The sequence below is a fragment of the Esox lucius genome, chromosome 20, assembly GCF_011004845.1.
Source record: "Esox lucius isolate fEsoLuc1 chromosome 20, fEsoLuc1.pri, whole genome shotgun sequence".
Taxonomy (NCBI): Eukaryota; Metazoa; Chordata; class Actinopteri; order Esociformes; family Esocidae; genus Esox; species Esox lucius.
In genome coordinates this window covers 4,150,769-4,166,313 of record NC_047588.1, presented here as the reverse complement: position 1 = coordinate 4,166,313, position 15,545 = coordinate 4,150,769, and the positions used below count along the sequence as shown (strand labels likewise).

Here is a 15,545-nt window from a genome sequence, read left to right as displayed (position 1 = left end):
GAAATCAAGTGGGGAAAAATTATCCTAGAATACAACGTGAATCTGGTTGTACAAAGTGCTATTCAACTCCATTCTTACCTCCTGGTAATGCCTAGTTCAAAGGCTAAGTGCAACAGAATGTCAGTTCGGCAGAGGGTCACTGGAAACCTGCTGCTTTTGATCGATCAGGGTCCTACACTACTAAGGCAAGCAACCGTGCAGGAAATTTTGCTTCTTTGCATCATCATACCTTCACATCACTCAGCAGCCCTCTTCCAAAAACTCTCCTTAGGAAAGTGGTTCAGATGAATCCTTGTAAAAAAAAAAAAAAAACCTGCCCCATGAACAGAATCTTCCCTAAGTTGTGGCCCTTACTAACCACCACATGGCCCAAGATGGTTTTCTCACTCACCTTTACTCACTCCTACAATTTAAACAGAGCTTTTTGCCCAGCTTTTCATGCTGTCACAAACTTGTGGTTGAAATCCATGGTTCAGTTTAAATTAAACAGCTATTGGTGACAGAATAGAAACTTCAGGTTACTTAAACCACCACATAAATGTAATAATAGAAATAATGGGAGCAAAGTCTTTTTTTAAAGGGCAAATCACCATTAAGTAAAATCAGTTGATTAAAAACAAATTAAAAACCAGCTGGTTTACATTACAAGACAGAGAATAATATTCTAGATAGATGTATCTTAGTCTGCATTTTAATTTCCATAGTGTTTGAATTTACACCAGCATGTTCGGGACATACCACGCATGACTGCAACCGCCAATCGTGCGAAAATCAAAGATATGCATGCCAGAAACGTGATACAGTTCAGACACAATAGTCTTCATACTTGCAAAAAATTCAGAGAGCTCTATCGAAAATGTGGCATACACTACCTCGAAAGGAGCCAGATATCGATATCTGCAAAATATCCCAGCTAAATAATGTAGTGTCTCAAATCTTTTTCGATATGTCTGGGAATGTAAATAAGCCCTAAACCATTACTTGCATAGACATTTAACAGAATCAGTGTTCTACCACAAGCAAATTGAATATATAATATATAAAATGTTTAGCATACTATGGAAACCACAGGAAGAATGGAACAAATCTCACATTTACATTCAGAATCAAGGATAAATATTGGGGATATCCACATTCTCGAAGTGGAATAGGCCTACTCTGATGGTGAGCATCTCTGCAGTACATCACACTAATTTACAGTACTTAAAAGTCCAGTGTTTAAATTACTAATGAGGTAAACATTAACCACACCACTAATGATGTAAACGCCATATTAGGAAGCACGTTGCGTGCCGGTCAATCACCAAGCTGGGTCATTCTGACCCTATATGAAGGAGTCTTTCAGTACCTTCCTCTCTGATGATTCGTCAACATCCTGAGTAATTGAGCTTAATGGAGTAATCACTAGAAACTAAGGCGTTAGCGTCTGACAGACTACCGATGCACTATTATATCCAATTACCCCTAATATGACCACTTAATCATCACACTCTCTTCAAGGCAGGGTCATCCCTGGTAGCCGTGGGTGGTGTGCGCTTAGTGGTCATTTACTTATGCAGAGCAGATACAATGTGTTGGAGTGGGGAATAACTGTCATCTTGTTGTCAAGCTTCCATTTAGATATTCGGTGAGAACCTGATTTGTCACTGTCAGGTGGAATACCTAGATTCTTTGGGCAGCACTACAGCATTACACAGAAACGTGCATGGGCAGCTTAAGACTATGTAACATAACTACAAATCCAGATCTACAATAGTAATAGAACCAGGCAACATCACTGACAGTTCTTTATTGCATGCCATTTTTCATCCTCAGTCTTGAGTTACACCAAGTGAACACGTAGGATCCAGAACACAAAATGAAATCAATGTACTATTAGAATCAGCCAGAAGGTAGAGACATGAATGTTCATAAACACATATATTTTATTTTTAATTTTTTTCAAGGATCTGGTAGTTTGAACCCTGAATGCTGCTTGCTGAAAGCTGTTGTAGGAGACATTATAGGAAAGGTATATCTAAAAGGTACATTACCTATTTTAATTAGCACTGGTAACCAGTTTGTAACAGGCATAAGGCACCTTGGGGGTTTGTGGTATATGGCCAATATACCAGAGCTAAGTGCTGAAAAATAAACAAACATCAACCGCTGCCATCTGCACACGATTGTTTCATAAAGGGAGAAAAACTAACTTTTTAATATTTGGGTCAAAAACCAAAGCATTTTGTGATTATATTACCCTACATAATACAATGCATACATAATTCAATTCACAAATTCACAAGTAAAGCCAAAGAGAACCCAGATCTGGCTAGTCCAGCTTTTTTCGGCATAGTTTTCCCAACATAGAAACTCTTGTGATGCCACTTTCTCTAATTGGCACTAAACTTATGCAGCTCAAATGTTTACACCCCCATTACTCCATATACTCCTTTGGCATCTAATTAACTGCGAACACGTGTCATAACAGCTGAAATTTTAGAACACTATGGACACCGTTGACATGTGAGTCACAGCTCTCTTTTTTCTCCCCTCACAAACTTTCAATTTCTCTAAAAACACATTTAAATGGTTGACAAGAAAGTTTTGGATTGCAACAAAAAATGTGGAAGAACCTAGGTTAAGTATAGAACCAAGCCCATACTGAAAGTGGATGTCAGTTTACATTGTTGTGGGTATGTTGTCTAACAGTGTGGCAATGTGAACTGAATGTTGCCGGCATGTTGACAGATTATGTTGTCTGATAAAGTTGTGGCTATGTCCCCAGAACGCTGCATGTTATCTCACAATGCTGGGCAATTAACTTGTCTCAATGTTTGTTAGTGTCTGGTCTGATAACGTTGTGGGTATGTGATCTGATAGTGGTCTCAGTGTTTGTTCCAAAATGGGGTGGCAATGGGACCCAGGGCAGACCTCTCCACCACGATCAGCTCGTCAGGGTTGCTGCGAGCACCATAGTGAAGCAACAGCTCTTGGATTGCTGCTTCCTCAATCTGCCATGTGAAAACATAGAAACGTGCAATGAGTTGGAGTTCATTTTAATAGGGAAGTGCCCCTGGTTTGACATCTGGTCTTTTCCCCCCACACTCTTTCCATGTTTTGGTTGATACACCAGTAAACCTTTTTCTCAGTTTTTCCAAAAAGAAAATTGATTTAGGATGGATAAAAAATCCCACCCAGGTTGCCACATTTGTGTTTTGGAGCACTGTCAAACATGTTCAAGACAGCTGTTCATAATGTTTTGTGGTAAAAAAATAAAAATAAATTATGTTTTGTAAAATGTTACACATTTTACAAACACAAAACTGCTTGGGGGAGAAACTACCAATTGATAATAAGATAACTTATAAACTGGTGACGCTTCCCTTTAAAGTCACAAAGAAAACTTTGAAAATGCACAGGTGGCGACAACACATTCCTAGCTCTGGTTCATACTACTGACCTTACTTTGAGAGTGGGGGGGGGGGGGGGGGGGGGGTAGAGATCAGTTATCAACAACTGATCTCTACCAAGTCCATTACATTTCCTGAGTACAGACATTTACCAAACTACAGAGTCATTTGGCTAAGCATTAGAGTAAGAGGTGTTCAGAGTGAAAAGGAACATGTCAGTAAATTCATGGTGACTGAACACAACATTTCTAATGGTTCAAGTGAAACACTAAGACCTGCATACCATCTGAAACAGTGTTACCTGAATGAGCGCCAGAGGTTTCTCCCGGCTGCGGATTAGTGCAGCCTCCTGCTGTTTGGCTTCCTCCACAATGGAAGCAAAGGTTACCATGGAGGCCATAGGGGGGCTGCCCACTGCTCCGAGCACCCACGGGCTGATGGGAAAATGTGTGTACATTTTCTGTTTAAACACTGTTTAAAGACTCAATGTACAAACCCGATTCCAAAAAAGTTGGGACACTGTACAATTGTGAATAAAAACAGAATGCAATGATGTGGAAGTTTCAAATTTCAATATTTTATTCAGAATACAACATAGATGACATATCAAATGTTTAAACTGAGGAAATGTATCACTTTAAGGGAAAAATAAGTTGATTTTAAATTTCATGGCATCAACACATCTCAAAAAAGTTGGGACAAGGCCATGTTTACCACTGTGTGGCATCCCCTCTTCTTTTTATAACAGACTGCAAACGTCTGGGGACTGAGGAGACAAGTTTATGAATGTTGTCCTATTCTTGTCCAATACAGGCTTCTAGTTGCTCAACTGACTTAGGTCTTCTTTGTCGCACCTTCCTCTTTATGATGCGCCAAATGTTTTCTATGGGTGAAAGATCTGGACTGCAGGCTGGCCATTTCAGTACCCGGATCCTTCTTCTATGCAGCCATGACATTGTAATTGATGCAGTATGTGGTCTGGCATTGTCATGTTGGAAAATGCAAGGTCTTCCCTGAAAAAGAGATGACTTCTGGTTGGGAGCATATGTTGTTCTAGAACAACCCTATACCATCAGAGATGTATGCTTCTGAACTGAGCACTGATAACAACTTGGGTTGTCCTTGTCCTCTTTAGTCCGGATGACATGGCGTCCCAGTTTTCCAAAATGAACTTCAAATTTTGATTAGTCTGACCACAGAACACTTTTCCACTTTGCCACAGTCCATTTGAAATGATCCTTGGCCCAGAGAAAACGCCTGCGCTTCTGGATCCTGTTTAGATACGGCTTCTTTTTTGACCTATAGAGTTTTAGCCGGCAAAGGCGAATGGCAAGGTGGATTGTGTTCACCGACAATGTTTTCTGGAAATATTCCTGAGCCCATGTTGTGATTTTCATTACAGTATCATTCCTGTATGTGATGCAGTGCCGTCTGAGGGCCCGAAGATCACGGGCATCCAGTATGGTTTTCCGGCCTTGACCCTTACGCACAGAGATTGTTCCAGATTCTCTGAATATTTGGATGATATTATGCACTGTAGATGATGATAACTTCAAACTCCTTTCTGATATTGCTCCACTATTTTTCGCCGCAGCATTGGGGGAATTGGTGATCCTCTGCCCATCTTGACTTCTGAGAGACACTGCCACTCAGAGGCTCTTTTTATACCCAATCATGTTGCCAATTGACATAATAAGTTGCAAATTGGTCCTCCAGCTGTTCCTTATCTGTACATTTAACATTTCCGGCCTCTTATTGCTACCTGTCCCAACATATTTGGAATGTGTAGCTCTCATGAAATCCAAAATGAGCCAATATTTGGCATGACATTACAAAATGTCTCACTATCAACATTCGATATGCTATCTATATTCTATTGTGAATTAAATATAAGTTAGAGATTTGTAAATAATTCCATTCCTTTTTTACTCACAATTTTTACAGTGTCCCAACGCTTTTGTAATCGGGTTTGTATTTCAAATAAAACACTAATACATCATGATTAGGTAAGTATTCACCCCCTTAAGGTAATAGACGTTAGAAACACGTTTTGGTGGTGATTGCATTCTTTGAGTGTTTGGGTACTTACATGGAAGTAATTTAGCAGACATTTTTGTCCAGAGTGACTTACAGTAGTGAGTGCACACTTATGTCTCTAAAACACCTGGATTGTTCACCATTCACCAGTATGTTTAGCTGGTCATTTTCAGGCTCTGTTGATGTGTTGTGACAGCCTTTTTACATTACATTAATCATTCAGCTGACATATTTGAGAGTCTTGGCAGAGACTTACAACCAGCTACACAGCCACTGATGAACATCCACTGTAATCCAGGTATAGACCGCCAATATAGACAAACATACCGTATGGTGTTGCTGATCATTGTCACCATACCGTATGGAGTTGCTGATCATTGTCACCATACCGTATGGAGTTGCTGATTATCAGATTCCTCTCATAAACAAAACTAAAAAGGCTGCTTTATTAAATCGATAATAATAAAAAGGAGCATACATGTCAGTGTCAGAAAGCCAGGTCTCGGTCAAAGCAAAAAGACGGTTGGCGAAATTTGCTCCCAATTTATTGAATATTTAAGTCTCAGTCACAAGAATTCAGACACATTATTCAATACTTTGTAGAAGCACCTCAATTATGGTTAACCAAGCCTGATGAATATTTTTCAGGCATTTCTGCATCCTAGACCATTAGCATACAGTATGGGCGGAATGGTTGGTTAAATGGTTGTGTAACTGATGTGTGAATGACTTCCTGGCTAGCAGCGTTTTGAATTGGGGTGATATCTCTCAGATCATATCGGAGCAAACGTGTGTTGTGTTCATTGTGTGATTCGTTCTGCACGTTCTTTGCATGTGTGGCATATTGTATGGTGTGTTGTGTGTGTGTGAGATCCGATGATGTTGATATGTGTTTTTGCAGAAGCTCTTGACTTGAGCTTACTTCCTCTTCTATCAAGGTCATTCAGGGTCTCCTCAGTTTAGTTTGATACAGTGGGCTTTCCGTTTCTTGTCTGTGAAGTTGTTTCCTGCGATGAACACACTGTAAAGGCCAAATGGCACTGTAGGTTTACACTTGCTCAGAATTGTGTTTGGTGAAATTATGCAGCAAGTGGTAGACAATACATAGAAAGACTGAACAACTTACATACTTGCAGCCTTGGGTTTTTCTATGCTTGGCTATAATCTTGTGTCTGACTTTAGACAATTCTCTAATTTTTCTCCAAGGTCAGTGCGGGTCACAGAGTGACACAAAACAGAAAGAGTCCTTCCTTGTATTCATCAGTAAACAGACTGAGGAAGTGGTTTAAATTTAGAAAATGGATGATAGAATAATATTATCTAAATACTTAAAGCAACACCAGCCCTGTCACTGAAGCTACAGACAAACCTCTCTTTAATATTAAAATACCCCTACTGAACTTTTGTCTTCTGACAGCTTTTCAAATGTCCAACCAGAGTCAGTTTGGGAGTCAGTTGCTGGCGTCTGACTATGAGAACCAATGAAGAGTCAATGCAAGTTGTGCTGGCCATCATGACAGCTCAGAACAAATCATAAATCCTAAACATAATAACTGCCAAAATGAATGTACATTAAGAAGAAATTACTGGTTACCTCAGTAATAGTAAATGACCTAGACCAAATCTCTCTGCAGTGGGTTAACTAAGAATGCTTACCATAATGAAGAAAAACAACAACAAAAAACTGTGTGGAGACAAAAATTTAACTGGCACACCAACTTCTAATTGGAACGACATGAGCAGAGTGTTGTGTTTATAGATGTATGGTCATGCATTCATCCTAAAACTGATTGTAGATATGTTTCTAGCCAACCGGTTTTAATTTTGGCCCCACTGTGCCATCAATCATTGTTTTAATGAAGCTGTTTACAACAACAAAAATATGCAAATCTACCAAATATGGACTGACAGAGAGCAGTATGTAATGAGAGCAAAAATAAGTTTAGTGAAATGAAAATTGAGTGCGAGTGAGAAAAACAAAACGGTTTGAATGGGTATCCACCACGAACTGAGTCAAGAGAATGAAAAAAGGCAACATGAAAAAATGAGGCATTCCACCTTTTAGGCACCATCTTTTAAAGCCCTACCAGTCCATCTTTTAAAGCCCTACCAATCCCTATTTTAAAGCCCTACCAATCCCTATTTTAAAGCCCTACCAATCCCTATTTTAAAGCCCTACCAATCCCTATTTTAAAGCCCTACCAATCCCTATTTTAAAGCCCTACCAATCCCTCTGCTGTCTGACAGATGGTGTAATTGACACGTGACTAAGCGCTGGTCTCGGGGGTCAGTTTCCCATTTTCTCCAATAATATGTATACATTTGGGAAAGTAGATCAAATCCTCCATCTTCTATGGAGAAACTAGACAACACCACTGGAAAAATTTAACTGACGTGGCAGTAATACACCTTCACACGCTCATGCAGACAAACTCTCGCACATGCATACAACCTTTTCTTTAATTTATTGGTGTCTGTAGTTGTTGCTTAGTCATTCTTGTACTATATTTCTAAATTCTGAAGCTCTATTTTACTGTAATGTCTTTTTCTTTATTGGTTGAGGGAGGAATACTAGCCACTACCGTACCATTAGGCAATCAAGACATACAAGGTCTTGTCGAATGGGAGGTGAAAAGTTCAGTGACTGTCAGGCTGGTTGCACCAGAGGCCCAGCTGTGGGTCACTAAAACCCATGACAGGTTCAACCAGCCTCTAACTGGGCTTCCACTTCAGTTAAGCGGACTCCCTGAAACATGTGCAACATGCTGAGGGCAATAAAGTTTGCCATTTTATTTTGGTTGTTTGTGCATCGGAATAGGTCTTAAGAGTGCACCAGCCCCCACCAGCATTCTGATTCCCGTCTAAAAAGATACTCAAACATGAACAAATTTCTGCCATATAAACAATTTCTTTAACCTGTGCTATAACCAAGAAATCGGTCCCACAGAGACTATACACTATGCCGACCACATCAACTCACTTCCAATCTAAGCAAACAGTTGAACACAAAACGGCTACCATCTCTGCATCTAAATTGATGCACATGTTCATTATATGCTCACCATCATCTCCTATACTGACTATCAATTTGTGTCCACTCGGCATAGATGTAGTGTAACCTGTCCTTGGCTGTCTACCACAAGCAGCACAATTAAAACAGTCAGATAGTGACCTCACCAGGGAGTTAGCGATCAGTCTAGTCTTAATTGATCACAGCTGGATTCCCTGATTGCTGTGTCTCCATTCAAGGCTTGGGTGCACCTGTTCCACGCAGCAAGGAACTCTACTTAAAAAAAATAAAAAATGACTGCCATCCTGTCGATTTAACTAACACCTGCTTGTGTGAGAATTTGCATTAGTGTCTTTTTCGTTATATATACCATGGTTCAGGACCTAATAGAATTCCGTCTACCAACTTGTTCTGATTCTAAATAAAATGTTTGAACTTGTGCCATCTTCAGCTAGAATGACAAGAATCAAACACTTTCTATAGTAAACCCAATTGATATGTTGTAGCAGGACCTTAGAAATTTTCAAAACCCACACATCGTTGAGTCAAAAGAATTCTGTATGGAAGACAAAATTCAGAATGAACTGGGCATTTTAGAACGTTGTTCATTGAGTAAACGATATCTGGTAAATGTTTTATATAACTGTATAGAAGTGGGTGGTATGTATGAGCGTAGGACTTTGCAAACTAAATAAAACGTTTATTACACAATAAGGCTAATTAACACTGGACGGGTCTCTAAAATTAATCGACCCACCCATTGTCTGCTTCCCTTTGAAATAACTGAGAATTGATGACCTCTGGATTCTATCATAGTTTATTCAGATTTCTTAATAATAGATTCTGGAAACACACAGGCTCAGTAGAATTCCTTTGTGGTAATCATCGGCAATAATGTTGGCCTACTTCTGGCACAACCCCCATAGACACAAGATTCTTGAGAGAACCGAGCAACACAGACACCAATAGCGCCATTTCTCCTCAGACTCCTCTCTCTGACAGGAATAGGAGAATTTGGGAACATGGAAACACTCTTAAGACCTCTAGTGGGCAACACTGGTACTTAAGTGGAGAGGTGGGTTTCCCCAGTAACTATTTAAAGCTCTTGGAGTACCTCAGCTGGAATATAAATGTATGAATTCAGTCATTGTGTAGTCGGCCTTAAGGGATTTATCCGGTGGCTATACACAAATATACACCTCTAGTGGGTGTTTATATAACGAATGGTAGGTGTGTATTCATATTGAAGAATACAGGATGTGTGAGGGAAAATTTACCCGGCCGATCTCTCTGGCTCACTGGGGGGCTCAGCTGGGCTTTTGAAGGTGACTCTCCTGGCGGCAGACACATTTGGCACCAGGGTTCCTTGTCCTCCTGAAGACCCTGGTCCTCCACTCCTGACCCTGGTCTCCTCCTCCACCAGGAGGTCACGGAAGGACCGAAACGAGAGTGGGGTCTGGACCGGAGTGGCCCTGACAAAGGGGAGGGTGAGAAACCAAGTTCAAGACACTTCATCTGTACACTACCAGGTAAGGCGCAGATTTGGTATGTCGAACGCAACAGGACGTCTTCACTGCTGTTGAAGGATAGGGGCGTATCTACTTGGCTGGGAGTGCTGCCAAGTAGATACGCCCCTAACAGTGCTGGCCAGGATATCCAGAGCGTACCTTACAAACGAGGGGCTTACCATGCTTTTGCGCTCTTTGATGGTGTAATAGATGGGTGTGATTTCAAGCAGGCACCCTCGCCACTGCCCTCCTTACTCGCCATGGCGATCATCTTCCTCTGCTTCTGGGAAAGCTTGGCTGGGAGAGGAGACTGCTTGCCGCCGCTGCCACCCACAGCAACGCCAGGACTTTTGGGAGTGGCGCCAAGACTTTGTGTCTTTGAGCTGGCTTCCATGTCCATGATCGCCCGGAGGTCCATGACAGGAAGTGGCCGAGCAGGACTGAAAAGGGGAGAGAACGTTTAACAAGGTCACGTGCAGTTAAACGTAGGAAAGCAGACCTTTGACCTGGTCATCCAGCAACACTGCGCCCCCTCCTGACTCACCTGGTTGTCGGGGTGGGCTCTGGAGCAGAGCCTTTCAGAGAGACGGCGCAGAGCCCATTCCTCGCAGTGGTGGGTGTGCCGGGGGGTGTCTTGGTCTTGGCACCTCCTCCGGCCCTCTCGTCCTCCGGCCGGTCTGGAAAAATGGGGGAAGGGAGGTCCCGGGGGCTGCCCGCCCCCATGTAGCTACCCTCCGAGTCAGAGGTCAGAAGCTCCTGCAGAGACTCCATGGAGGTACTTTTCCCCCACTTCTCCAGACCGGTGCACAGGACCAAGGCTGGGTACAGGACCGGGGCACAGCACCAATCATAATACAACAGAGTGACAAGTAGACGGTACGATCCGGCCCAATGGGGGTTTTGAGTGAGAAATAATACAAACCTTTGTTTTGGGTGCATAAAAGAACTTCTGACTGGAAACTTACAAAAGTAACTGAAGACATTTTAAATGGGCATATAATAAGGCACACCTGAATTAAAGCAAACAATAGCCTTATGCAGTGAAAGAAAGAATTGTGTCAGTGCATACTCGTTCTACCTGAAGCGGGTGGGCTCTGGATGATATCAGACAGGGTGTAACCGCCAGAGCTGTCAGAGCGTCGTCTGGGCTTCTTCTTGGCTTTCAACTTCGCCTTCTTCAAAAGAGTCTCCCTGATAGGAGACAAGAAGAACATGCAGTTGAGGAAAGAAAGAGGAAGAAAAAAAAAAGTAATGTTCAAAATTAGCATATTCTTTTAGATTAGCACTGCAGACAGATTGGCACTTGCTATGCCAGCAGAGAGGATTTAATTCCCGGGACCATCTGTTTGTAAAGCAGTCACGACTGTCAATCATTTTCTATACAGTTGTGAACTGAAAGACTAATAATTAACCCAAGATATAACACTGTTGTTTCAAAAGGAAGGTTAATGAGAGCTGACAAACTTAAAGGTTGTGGGCTGAGTGAAAGTTTGTGAATTGCGCATAACCAAAAACTTACTCGCCTTTCCCAACACAAAAAGTATTTTAAAAGCAAAAAAATTTAATACATTTAAAAAAACTTAGTCGATATCTCTGCTCATCTCTTGTATGGTACCTGCATGAGGGTTCCAGTTCTGTGTCAACTTTAGAGCTGATGGAAAGGTCCCAGTCCTCATCTTCATATCCGCTGAGGTCCGGTGCGTCTGGGTAAGGCGTGATCAGCCGCCTTTGCATGGCCGGCACCTGAAAGGAGTCCGTAAAAATCACAACCCGCAGCAGAGTTCATTAGGCACGGAATTAAAGTTAACACAAGACAAAGGGAGTGGGATGTTTTCAAACGTTTCTTTGTTGGATACTCAAAAGGGGTTAACCCACACATCACATTTTAGTTAGAGCTATAACTCAAATGCATTGAAGGGAAGGGGGTCTCCATGGATACCTTTCAGAAGTACAGTTTTAATCGACTTGGCCCAGTGATCCACCCTACAGCTGAAACGAGTATATTTATGCCACTAAACAGAAATTACTCAACTTTCATATGGCACTTTTGGAAAAAGGGACTATTTGGCCAGTCGACCCCTGTTGGAAATATTTTATTTGATGACTCACCATCCTCCTGTAAGCTGTAGAGAGCTCCATCAGAACGTCATCCCTCAGGATTTCCAGAGCTCTAAAAAAAGCAGGGTGGGGGATGAGCAGGACAGGGGTGGGGGACGAGCGGGACAGGGGTGGGGGACGAGCGGGACAGGGGTGGGGGACGAGCGGGACAGGGGTGGGGGACGAGCGGGACAGGGGTGGGGACAAAGAGGCAGGAATGAGTTTGACTCCTAGGCAATTTAACAAACAGGCACCTTCCCTAAGCATGTTTATGCAGCAAATTGACCCACATATCCAAACGGAACAGTGCAGGACAAACACAGACACCCACTTGGACTCGAGCAGTGCAGCCATGTTGAGCACGATGAACTGCAAGCAGGACACTTTGAGTTGCTCAGCGTTGTACATGGCAGCAAACTCCAGCAGCTCAGCTGCATTTTTTAGAGTCACTGAATCGATAGAAGAGTAGAAACAAGGCAGGACTGTCACCAGAGGGACTCAAGGGCACAACGAAGCCGCCCTATGCGGTAAAAGAGGGAAAACGACTGAACGTACGGTTCTCAGTGAGGGCCACCTCGCACATCTCCTTGAGTCGGGTGATGAGAAGCTGGTCGGCCACCACCAACACATTGCAGACAAACTCCACGTTTACACACTCTGCCAGAGGATACAGAGACAGAGGTTTAGGCTACCTATATATAGAACGTCACATTTAAAGTCTTCCTACAGTCTCTTGGTGTGTAGGAGAATGTGTGACCTGGCGTGGCCGGTCTACCTTTGACAGTGGGGGACTCGTCTGTGTAGACGTATTCCAGGATGACCTGCAGTATCTCTGAGCTGGTGGGCATCTCCAGTGCACTGCAGGATGTGGCCTGCAGGGAGCGCACACACGCTGCTACATTACCGACCCCCATTACAAGAAGTTAATTCACACATTGCTTTAATTCATTGTCACAGAGAAGCTTGGTACAGAATGAGATCTCCAACTGCTGGCATCTAAAACAGCCATTGACGTTTTTTTACTCAACATGGCATGACGTACCTCAAACCAGGGGTTTCCCAGCATACTATGGAAGTACTCTATGGAAGAAACACGTTTCAAATACATGCTGTAAGGTCAATCGAACACCAACCATGACTCAGCTATGACCTGGATCATCATCATCTGTGAATTCGTAAACCTACATTATGGATTCAACTGGCTTTATGACCAAAACTATTTGATTTACACCCATTAGTCAATGTTGACACTCTTTTTTTATAGGCAGTCTCAAGAAGATAATGCATATTATTCATGTATTTACATGGCTTAATAAGCATCAATGGAGGTTGACATTGATACAAGCCTTATAACGCAGATTTTGATCTAAGCAATATGGTGTGTAACTTTCAATGTAGGCTATATTTAATGTATATTTAATATACGGTGAGGATATTGCATCTACTGCCAGAAAAGCACGGCGTTTCCATGGGATCCACCTACCACCTTGGGAAGCGTGTGTGGTGTCTCCATGTTTTTTTTGCATTGCCATTTTACCAGTTCTACCAGCCTTAATAATAAATGCTTGATAAGAAATCTTAGAAATCTCAGCCCCTCCAAGAAACACGGTCATATGGTGACACGTCGCAGCTCACCGAGTCTGGCACACAGCACACACTTGTGACAGGGGAACTCCTTGCCGTCGTCGGACCGCAGGGTGACATCACATAGGTAGGAGCTGAGGAAAGATCCAGACACACAGACTAGACTGAACAAAACCCCTACCTTCATTTCTCTTTTTTGAAAGTTGTTTTCCATCATTGTAAATGGACGCTAAGGCTGGCCGATCCGAAACGGTGATATTGCACAATGTTTCAGCATGCCGACCTCGACCAGGGCTTGGCAGTGCAGCGAAGCGAGGTGTCAAATGGCCTATTCCTAATCTGGCCTACGTGTTCAACACTTATCTAATTACACAATGCCAGAAAACAATGCCTATCAGAGAGAGGAGAGCAGCGAAACTGGGCTAAATATCCAAAACACCAGCCTGAATAGGAATCTATAGATCAGGGATTACTCACCACTTATTCTGGTTGAATCTCAGCTTGTTCCCGGTCTTCTTATGCACTACATTTATTTTCCCGTTCTCATACTTCACTCCATCCAAGCTGTAATATATTGATATACCGTGGGATACAGCTCGTTGATAACTTGTTACTTCACTCCATCCAATGTGTAATAAACATGTACACTATCGTTCAAAAATGTGGGCTCACTTTGAAATGCCCTGGTTTTCAAAAGAAAAAACATTTTGACCATTAAAATAACTTGATACAGGGTAGACAATGTTGTAAATTAATATGGTAGCTGGAAAGGGATGATTTTCAATGGAATATCTACATTGGCGTACAGAGGCCCATTATCAGTAACCATCAGACCTGTGTTCCAATGGCACGTTGTGTTTGCAAATTCAAGTTTATCATTTTAAAAGGCTAGTTGATCATTTGAAAACCAATTATGTTAGCAAAACTGAAAACTGTCATGCTGATTAAAGAAGCAATAAAACTGGCCTTCTGACTAGCAAAATAATTTTCTAATGATCAGTTAGCCTTTTGAAATTATAAACTTGGATTAGAAAACAGAACATGCTATTGGAACACAAGAGTGACCCCAAACTTTCGAACAGTAGTGTATATACCAAAGGTTATAACGTTTATAATAAGAATTGCAGCATGACAAAAGAAAAACTCAGCCCTCACCGCGCTGACAAACTGCTTATGCCGAGCTTCTTGGCCACACCCTGTAGTGCCTTGACAGGGTCGACTCCGCCTCCACCTTCTCTGGGTCCTGCCTTGCCCACCTTGGCTTTCTTTCCAGACTTGGCGCCTTTGTTCTTCGGTTTTTTCCCGTCCCTTAGAGCCGAGGTAGGCAGGGAGCGGTACACTTCCAGGGCGGAGTGGCCCCTCAGGCCCCCCTCGAGGCCCAGGTCCTGCAGGTTGCTGATAAGCTGCTCCGGGTCCTGCTGGTTCTCTTTCTGGCCGGAGACTCGTGGCCGGTGGCCCTGTATCAGCAGCTCACAGGTGTCAGTGTAAATGAACTTGAGCACGTGCTCCAGCATCTCATAGCTCACTTTCTCCAGCACGAGCAGATCGCAGCCTGACGCGTCCTCGCTCCTCGTCACCTCGCCGTCCCGGACGCCCTGTTCGGCGCCGCCCACCGCCAGCTGTTTCCTGAAGAACTCGGAGCGCATCGAGAGAAGGTACTTGTGGGCCGGGAAGGTGCAGTGCCCGGCCTGCAGCGTCACGTCGTGGATCCCGTCCGTTTCGTCCGCTTCCTCCAGAAGGCTCCGGAAGTGTTGGGAGAAGGAGGAGGAAGAGACGATGGGGATTTCATAGAGGCTGCATTGAAAATGCGGACAGAGGCCAGTATTCACAAATCTGGGTAACATTCAATAGGCAAGAAATTCGCAAAAAACACAACGAAACAGGGTACTAACAGATTTTGTACAAAACTTATCTGTT

At 42.8% G+C, this 15,545-nt stretch overlaps 1 protein-coding gene across 3 annotated transcripts in view; it reads right to left on the bottom strand.

The window, feature by feature from the left end:
• Positions 1-1,773: 1,773 nt before the first annotated feature.
• Positions 1,774-15,545, bottom strand: part of ibtk (inhibitor of Bruton agammaglobulinemia tyrosine kinase) — a 28,954-nt gene continuing 15,182 nt past the window's right edge. For 2 of the 3 annotated variants that reach the window (XM_020041272.3, XM_020041271.3), the window contains 15 exons: positions 14,784-15,422; positions 14,106-14,192; positions 13,680-13,762; positions 13,087-13,124; positions 12,820-12,916; positions 12,600-12,701; positions 12,376-12,493; positions 12,057-12,117; positions 11,563-11,690; positions 11,017-11,138; positions 10,492-10,765; positions 10,127-10,387; positions 9,717-9,911; positions 3,694-3,826; positions 1,774-2,993 (listed from right to left, as the gene is read on the bottom strand). In XM_020041272.3, the coding sequence (XP_019896831.2) occupies positions 2,868-2,993; positions 3,694-3,826; positions 9,717-9,911; positions 10,127-10,387; positions 10,492-10,765; positions 11,017-11,138; positions 11,563-11,690; positions 12,057-12,117; positions 12,376-12,493; positions 12,600-12,701; positions 12,820-12,916; positions 13,087-13,124; positions 13,680-13,762; positions 14,106-14,192; positions 14,784-15,422 (2,464 nt within the window). In that variant the 3' untranslated portion in view covers positions 1,774-2,867. The remainder of the gene's footprint in view (positions 2,994-3,693; positions 3,827-9,716; positions 9,912-10,126; positions 10,388-10,491; positions 10,766-11,016; positions 11,139-11,562; positions 11,691-12,056; positions 12,118-12,375; positions 12,494-12,599; positions 12,702-12,819; positions 12,917-13,086; positions 13,125-13,679; positions 13,763-14,105; positions 14,193-14,783; positions 15,423-15,545) is intronic. The other variant, XM_010904488.5, reaches the window with a different exon arrangement.